This window comes from Fulmarus glacialis, unplaced genomic scaffold (genome assembly GCF_000690835.1).
Source record: "Fulmarus glacialis isolate BGI_N327 unplaced genomic scaffold, ASM69083v1 scaffold4925, whole genome shotgun sequence".
In the NCBI taxonomy this organism is placed as follows: domain Eukaryota; kingdom Metazoa; phylum Chordata; class Aves; order Procellariiformes; family Procellariidae; genus Fulmarus; species Fulmarus glacialis.
In genome coordinates this window covers 6,096-14,694 of record NW_009212230.1, presented here as the reverse complement: position 1 = coordinate 14,694, position 8,599 = coordinate 6,096, and the positions used below count along the sequence as shown (strand labels likewise).

The following is an 8,599-nucleotide window of genomic DNA, read 5'->3' as shown; positions in this document are numbered from 1 at the left end:
AGTAAAGTTGCTCTTATTGTTTTAACATAATGTAACAAATGTATAGCTTGTGGGTTAGGGAAACTATGCCAGAATAGTTACTATCTGTGCAACCCATGTATGTGCACATGCACATTACTGTCATAACTATTTGCATGACATAATCCCCTGGGGAACACACTGGAACAGCCTGTTCTTGACATGTGTCAGAAGCCATTTTCTGATCATTAAATGGAAAAAAAAGAAGCTAGCAGAGATGTTCTTCTAGATTTGAGTCCAACCAAGAAGAAGTGGAGGCAACTGAAATGGAAGTTCCCATGACCATGACTGCCAGCTAGGGAAGGCAGGAGAACAGCAACGCAATTTTAGGAATGCAGACCTCGACGGGCAGCGCCTTGAGAGCCAAGTCACAGAGGGGAAAAAGAGGGTCTTTTGAGAAGAAGAAACATCACTGTAAGGGCACAACAGCAAACTAGTCTGTTGAGGAGGAAATACAGTCCCCTAAAAGAGAGGTTGACTAAATCAACAGGCAAATACAATTTCTACTCCCAGTGTATGAAAATACAACTGAATAGCACAAGCAGGGGGTGGGGGGTGGCACGGCCCATCAGCAAGACCAGTAAGCTATGACTAGCAAGAGATAAAAATGTTACAGAAGGGCACAACAGCAAACTAGTCTGTTGAGGAGGAAATACAGTCCCCTAAAAGAGAGGTTGACTAAATCAACAGGCAAATACAATTTCTACTCCCAGTGTATGAAAATACAACTGAATAGCACAAGCAGGGGGTGGGGGGTGGCACGGCCCATCAGCAAGACCAGTAAGCTATGACTAGCAAGAGATAAAAATGTTACAGAAGTCTATTACTAGCAGAAAAGGGAATGAGCTGGTCCATTACTCACTGGGGAGGGAAAGTAATCAACAGATGATGCTGAGATGTTAAATGCATTTGGGCTTCAAGCCTCACTAAAAAGGAGAACTGCCAAGAGCCGTCTAGTTACAAGGAAAACGAGCAGCAAAAGGACTTACATCCAGTCTAGAAAAAAGACACAACGGGTTCCTGAGGTAGCTCCACCCAGTTCTTTAGGTACTTCGGGGTGACTGTTTTCAGGCTCAACTGATTTGAATCCATCTACCTTGCCTCGCCTGTTGTTTACAGCTTTTCTTTCCTGGCCGGTATTGGTGGGAACAGCCTAACGTGTCTTTTCTAGCAGGAGCTGGTCCACTTTAGGAGTTTCCCACTGCATCCCTGTTATTCCCGCCCACTACTTGTCTTCAACTATTTGCTTCTGCCCCTGGACACTGAATACGGTCCGTGTTTTCTTCCTGAAAGAGTTATGTGACTGGCTCCAGATGAGGATGTGGAACATTTTGGAGGACTGATCAAGCATTCTTGAAACCAGAATTACAAATAAATAAATAAACAATTATTGCTTGATAAATTATATTTGATAAACCAGGTCTCCTGACAGCCCTATTCCAGCTAGGGACAACTGTAAAGAGTGTGACTTGCTACTACGTAGGACATTTTCCTACCTGTGACCTTATCTTCAGTGCAGGTCCGAGTTTCAGCCCCATGTTGTTCAGTAAGTGCTCTTCCGTCAGGAGGGGCAGGGTCTCACCATCAATAGCCTGCTCTCGGAATACCTGGAAGAAACCAGAACACAGGTCCAGGCTTAGAAATGCCAGTGACATATCATCTGATGCGCTCGTCTTGCCATTGCACAGAAGGGCGCTGTAGAAAAGGTAGACTAAGAGCCTCAGCGATGAAGTAGGCCCATATTAAATACACGAGAGGTATATACAATCCTGTATCCAGAGCTAGGAGCCAATATGTAAAAGGAGACACGTGGGAATGTGAATTAGGGCTGGTTGGGCCAGTTTAGATAAAGCTATAATTTTTTTTTTTCTTTTTTTTTTTTTTTTAATGTTGGGATGGGGCATGAAGTTGTTTTCCCTGGGGAATGTCCCCAGGTTTAGCAACCAAAACAGCTGACCGAAGTGCAACGTTATGAGTAAGCCCAGCTGATGGCGTATGATAGCAGATTTGAGAAAGAAGAGTGACACGCCCAGGGGCCCTATCCCAACTCCAAAAAAAGGGCAGAAGACATAGGAGGAAAGATATAAGAATCTCAATTTTGGGAAATCCTAGCTCACTCACACTTGTGTGGATATTTGGAAAAAGCTGACCCAGTAGACTTCAAAAGTATTTGCAGTCTTCAGTGAGGCATATGCAGTTGAGAAGGAGGAACTTGCTTCTTCATGCATTTCCTTCTCAAAGCTGCTAATTTTCAAAACAGTCTCCAGGCAAAATACATAAACAGATCTGTGGAGCACATTCTGCAGCTTAGATGGATTCATGTGCAACACTCTGTTTTGCACTCTTTCTGGTTTTTTTTTCAGTCTCTCTTCCTCCTTTGCCTGCCATGTATTACAACCATTCCTAGAAGGTGCGAGCAGGCTGCAGAATGCATTCCGTCGTGCTGTTTGGCAGTGACTCCTGATAACCCAGAACACCAACTGGGCTCAGGGAGGATGATCCCTCCTCCCCGGTCTGTTTTAGCACTAGGCCCTTTCTTTTTCCCCACCACTTCTAGCAACATGGACTAATAAATATCGCAGTGCCGCTGTATTGACTGAGGTAGCCAAGCGGTACCACTAATCGTGGCATGATCCTACTGCGTCAACTGCACTGGCCTTTCAGGCAGTTTCCATTAACAATACAGCAAGTCTCTTACCCCTCTCCCTGTTAGCTGTGTGGTGCAGAGCCTGGTGATGTGCATACATAGAATCACAGAAATGACAGCAGGGCTAGTACAGTCTTATAAAAATGGCAGTTTCATATGAACACATTCTAATACACCCAGCCATGCAAAACTACACCATTTTAACATGTTCTTAAGGACAGAAAAAACCACTTTGTTTTGCCTCTATCTATTTCAAATGACAGGGTCATGCAAGAGTGTTCCATCTGCTATGTACTGTGTTACAAAGGTTAAGGTCTGGATACGTGGTCTTATTGCTCCATTCTTCATATATAGAGCAGGGCTACACTTACACCAGTCTCCCCCGGGTGTTCATTCTGGACGTACAGGCTCAATACTTCAAGAGTAAACTGCCATCATCTGGTAATTTAGCCAGCAGGTTCCCCTTGGTTCTGTGAGATACGTCGGTCAGATGCCTGGTTTCTCTTACTAAGCCACACCTCCACTCCATAGCATTTTTTTTCACACCCCAGCTCATACGCTCGCCCAAATGAACTGTCTACAGGCCTAATCCTGCTGTCTCTCCATGCAGTGGCTTAGGCATAGCATTATTATTACTAAACACTATAGCAAGGGAGGGGGGTTCAATCTACTCTAATTGCTTCTTGTTCAGCAGCAGACCGTAGCCCAGAGCCATCCCTTTGGAAAGTGGCAGTGGCTGTTAGAGCCAAGGCAGCTGAGCTGTTGCAAGTGTTTTTTTATTGCTGGGCTCCACCAGCAAAGCTGCTCATGACTGTGGCATGTGTTTCTGCTCTTTGACCTAGCAAAACTTACTATACCGATTTCTTTCCCTTCCTCTGAAGCCAATGTGGCTGGGAGCCAAAAGCCTCCCTTCACTCGGCACTAAACCCCCCCACAAAAAGCCTTAACTTGAGAAAAGCATCCCCCTTGGGTGTCCCACAGGTCTCGATCCACTGCAGGGACAAAGCTGAATATTGTCAAGGGCTGAAATCAGGCACGGCAACTTTTGTTTTTGCTGAAGTTTTCTTGTTTGTCTGAAACATGTTTCTAAATGCGCAGCATACCACCAAACTCTTGCTGGGTTTTCCTGGCAGGAGAAGCCTGCAGACCAGTGCCAGACCTCCCCGGCAGCTGTGGTTTTGGAGAAGAGAACACAGACAGCTCTGCAGTTTAGAGCCACGGAGCTGGGTCGCCCTTGATCACTGGCATTTTCACATAGTAAAAAACCTGTTAAACATATAACCATAGTGCATAAAAACACATCATCCCTTAAGCCATGCACCCCCTCCATAATGCAACATAGCAAGGCCACGACAGGAGGCTGTTTACAGCAGCTCCCATTATCGTAAAACATTTTGTTTGCAATGCACTGAGAAGATTGCTGAACCTTTGTCTCAGCAAGCTATTGATTTCTTCCCCACTGGTATACCAGGAGCTGGCATGGAAGGTGTAAATGGATGATCCTTCTGCAAGGTGGTTGCGTTAAAGATTTCTGCACATTTCCTACTGGCCTAATTCAGAAGCTTCCAGGCAACTCTGATCTTCATTCCCCAACACAGGAATGCAGAAAAACTGCAACACCACCAGTGCAAGAGCACACTGTTTGGGGTCGGGGGTAACAGAGGATGCGAGTAGCTGTATATTTTGGGTTTAGAGCCTTTTGCTTGAGCTCTCTTCAACACATACTGCAGCCCACACGTGTACGCTCCTGAACCCATCACCCATCCCCTTACCATCCTCACTAAACGCAGCTCCTGAACTCCCTGCTACACGCGCAGACCTGCTGCTTCTCATTCCCGTAAACACCCATGCATCCACCTTTTTTTAGCCAGCGTCCTTTCCCTCCCTCTCTCCACAATCAGAATCTGACCCTTCTCTCTTCCACACGCCCAGTCACCCTGATCCACTCCCAAGCACAACCCAAATCTGTCGTTCCTCTTAGGGATGTTACATGTACCCCATCTCCGTAACAAGCATTCACTTTCCTAAATACTGCCTCTCGCATGCATGCACAGCTGTTTGCTCCAAAGCAGCACTGGTTTTACAGGTGGTTTTAACAAAGCATGTTGTGATGGGATTAATGTCACGTTTCGGGGGCAAGGAAGGACAGACTTTAGATTGAAAGGACATTATCCCATCACCTGAGCAACTAGGGGGAGGTGTGGGGCAATTCCAGGTTTCTGCTTCCCCATCCCCTCTGGAGGGATGCAAAAGCATGGACCTTTCCCCATGGCACGCTACCAAATAAGCATAACCTAAAGGGAATCACTTCCCTAGAGCCAGATACGCACGCTGCTCTCCTAACAGGCGGCCCCAGCAGAAGCAGGGTGCTGAGCTTTACCTTTCTCAGAATGGCTGGGGGCGGGCATAAGTTCTGGAGAGGACACTCGCCTAACGCAACTAACGGAGGGAGAGACAGCAAGGGCCAAAGAGGCTGGCGGATTTTTAGAAATCAGATTTCGGCCAGCCTGGATGTCGAAGCACAGCTTTGCGCTCCCTAGCTGGCAGTCAGGGAAGCTCCTTCTCTTGAAGAGGCATGTCCAGAAAGCTCGACTCCTGCTCTCCTTCCTTCCTTTCAAGACCTGTTCTCAGCCTAGGATGTCTCTCTGCTGAAAGGCTGGATTGTCCTGAACTTTGGCCCTTTGCCCCTCTATCTCTGCTACTTTCATTCCCTCTCTTCTAAGCACACTACATCCTCTTTACGAGGCTGTCCCAGACAGCTCAGGAATCTGTGCCTTCGCAGTTGGTGCCTTCTCTCAATGGGGCATTTATAATGGACTCTAGCAGATGCGGAAGCCAAAAACACAGGGTTGTTTTTTGTATTGCACCTCACGACCTCACACTGAGCAGCCTTTATGAAGCCCCTAGTACTGATGGATATTTCAACTCTGCTATAATGAGCTTAAAAATCACAGTCACCATCACTCTACAGTGTGTGCATGGAGGTTACTTTGACACTCGTGCAGGCAGGGTCTCTCGCAGCCCTACTCTGCCCCGACAATGCTCAGGGTGCAGCAAGAGAACGCAGCACCTTCTGCCAGGCTGGCTGGTACCGCGAGCTGCCCACCCCGATCCAGGGAGCGCCTGGCAGCCCATCCCACAGTACAGCTGCTCCGCACAAAGCCACCGCTGCGTTCAGCACAGGGCAGCTTCTAAAAGCATGAGCCGGACAGTGAGAGATAAGTGACGCTAAAAGCCACTAACCACGATCAACCCTGCAACTCAGAGGCTCACTCCTAACCTTGCCCCTACTCCCATCCTCTCCTGCTGGACTCTAACTTACTACTATCCACCTGCAAGGCCCATCACACACCTTCTCAGGGTCTTCACTGGCAGCAAGTGGCTATTTAGCAATCCACTAGGAAAAAAAACCAAAAAGCTTCAGGCCCTGCAGGGCCCTGAGATATACCTTCTCCTAAGATGGACAGTGCAAGTAAAATAGGCACAGATGGGAGGGCGAGAACAGGGGCTTGGCAGGGAGGACGTTCCTCCCGTGATGGTCTTGAGGCTGTTAAGAGATTTACCTGAGTGTACTCGGTGCAGCCAGACAAGTTGGACACAAAGCTGCATACATCCTCCACCGTCCATTTGCTGATGTCTTCCAGCGCAGGGCTTTCCTCACCATCCAGAAACAGACCTCCCATGGTGCCTGGATTGTTTGGAGTTGGGGGGTAGGAAGGAGGGGAGGAGAAAGAAACATAAATCATTAAAATCCCACACGGACAACAACTAGCCTGCAATCTGAATATTTTTCTCTAGCCACACATTCATCTTTAATGACCTGTCAATTAAAGCACTGGGCAGGGTCAATTCATAGGCCTCTTCCTCCTGGAGGTCCCCAGCTTAGAAAGGGGGGTAGGGGAAAAGAAAAATCCTAGCTAATGCATTTCATGTGTTTAATGTTCTTCAGCTGCGGGGAAGAAATGGGGGGAGGGGAGAGAAAAGAAAAAACCCTGAAGGAGTGTTTCTCCACATGCACCGCAAAGCGGAAAACTCTGACTGCCCTGTGGGTTTCTTTCCCCCAACCCTTCTCCTGGCTACGTGCTCCGAATGATAACAGGCTCCAGCACCTCTCCCTGGTGGCCCGCTGCCTTGCCGGAGCGTGAATCACTGGAGAACGTCTCGCTCTTTCAAAGTGTTCATTTTCAATCCACCCCAGCCTGAAATATCCATCGGCTCGCTCTGCCCCAACACAGCCGCCGCCTCAGAATGCACTGCCCTCCGCTCCACCGCGGGAGCCGGGCATCTCTCCTGGCCCAGCGTCTGACGGGTGATGGGATGACCCTGCCAGCCCCCGCGACACTCTGAAGATCGCACAGCTCAGTTCAAGCCAAAGTGTTCATTTTCAATCCACCCCAGCCTGAAATATCCATCGGCTCGCTCTGCCCCAACACAGCCGCCGCCTCAGAATGCACTGCCCTCCGCTCCACCGCGGGAGCCGGGCATCTCTCCTGGCCCAGCGTCTGACGGGTGATGGGATGACCCTGCCAGCCCCCGCGACACTCTGAAGATCGCACAGCTCAGTTCAAGCCGATCTGTCAATTCGTTCAGGTCCCAGCCCTGTCAGCAGAGACGAAGGTGATGGGTTCCAAAAGGGTGGAAGAGAGCCCCCCCACCGCCCTGCGTCGCCAGCGCCTGACAGCACAGGATGTGCACGCAGGGAGAAGACCGGACTGGAGCTGAGAGGAGCTGGAGGAGAGGCACAGAGACTAAGAAATGGCGAGAGAAACGCCAGCCAGGTAACTCGTATCTACTGTGGCGTGTAAAAGAAAAAAAGCAGAAACAAGTAATGAAGAAACCTAGTTCCAGAAAATGCCACTTTGGGAGGGGGAAGAAAAAAAAAGGGGGGAAAAAAAAAAAGGCATTATTAACCTGTGGAACTCACTGCTGCATGATATCATCTAGACCAAGAGATCAAGAGGACATTTACAGGGATGTGAACATCCATGATTATAGTGGGTAGAGAAAGAGTTTATGAGGGGTATAAACTGTTATGCTTCAGGGCATGAAGCAACAAATTACTAGAAAAAATATTTCTCCCAGGGGTCTATCATGACAAAATTATCTGTTCTGTAGGCTTAAGGTTTTTCCCTGAGGCATTTGATCAGCACCATGGACGTAACCCCTTGCTGTGACTCCTCTGCTCCTGTCCACAGCAGGTCGGATAGCACTTCTGCAAGTAATGACAAGATAAAGTGGGATGCAACAAAATCATGGTGGGGAGCACAAGCCCAGAGGACGAGGAGTGGCCGGTTCCCTGGGGGAACGCACCAAGTCAGAGGCAAGAGGCGCAGAAAGAGCAAACAGCAAAGCCACACGCCGAGTCTCCACTAGCGAGTTGGCAAAGCCACCAGCACAGTCCAAGGTTAACAGGAAAAAGGACAGGATTTAGAGGAAGTTATCATACCAATAAGATGCTTTTAAAACAACAGCAGTCTGCACAAGCAGCAGTCAGACGCTATGTAATCATTTCCACTACATTTCCGCTCCCAACTTCCTGCTTCCCTTCCCAGCCCCACCCTCGCACTGTTCCCGGGGCTCCCCCGCCGCTTCCCGCCGCGCCGCCTCCTCTTGGGGAAGGAGAGAGCAATGCCCCGTCTGCAGCCCACACCCCCTGCACAGCGACGGGTACCCGACGTGCAGCCATTATACAAGGACCATCAGCCTCCTGCGGGGAGAGGGCTGCTCACAAACGCCCCTAGCAAACGGGGACAAGTCCGCGTCTCTCCTTACACGCACGGGCCAGTGCAAACAGACGAGTGCCAACTCCAGTGCCAGAACGTCTTGGCTGGAGCTGCGGGGAGAGACAGGAGCCCTCCAAGGCCCGCTGCCTCTGCCAGCTCTACCTGTCCCTCTGGAGTAGGGATGGGGCTGTCCCCCTCTCCCCCCATGCCT

The 8,599-nt window shown here is 49.2% G+C and overlaps 1 protein-coding gene across 1 annotated transcript in view; it reads right to left on the bottom strand.

The window, feature by feature from the left end:
- LOC104076795 (sterile alpha motif domain-containing protein 11-like) overlaps positions 1–8,599 on the bottom strand; it is a gene marked incomplete at its 5' end in the record, with an annotated part of 16,391 nt that overhangs the window by 1,702 nt on the left and 6,090 nt on the right. Inside the window, 2 exons of the mRNA XM_009577795.1 lie at positions 1,515–1,625; positions 6,229–6,353. Of these exons, the coding sequence (XP_009576090.1) occupies positions 1,515–1,625; positions 6,229–6,353 (236 nt within the window). The remainder of the gene's footprint in view (positions 1–1,514; positions 1,626–6,228; positions 6,354–8,599) is intronic.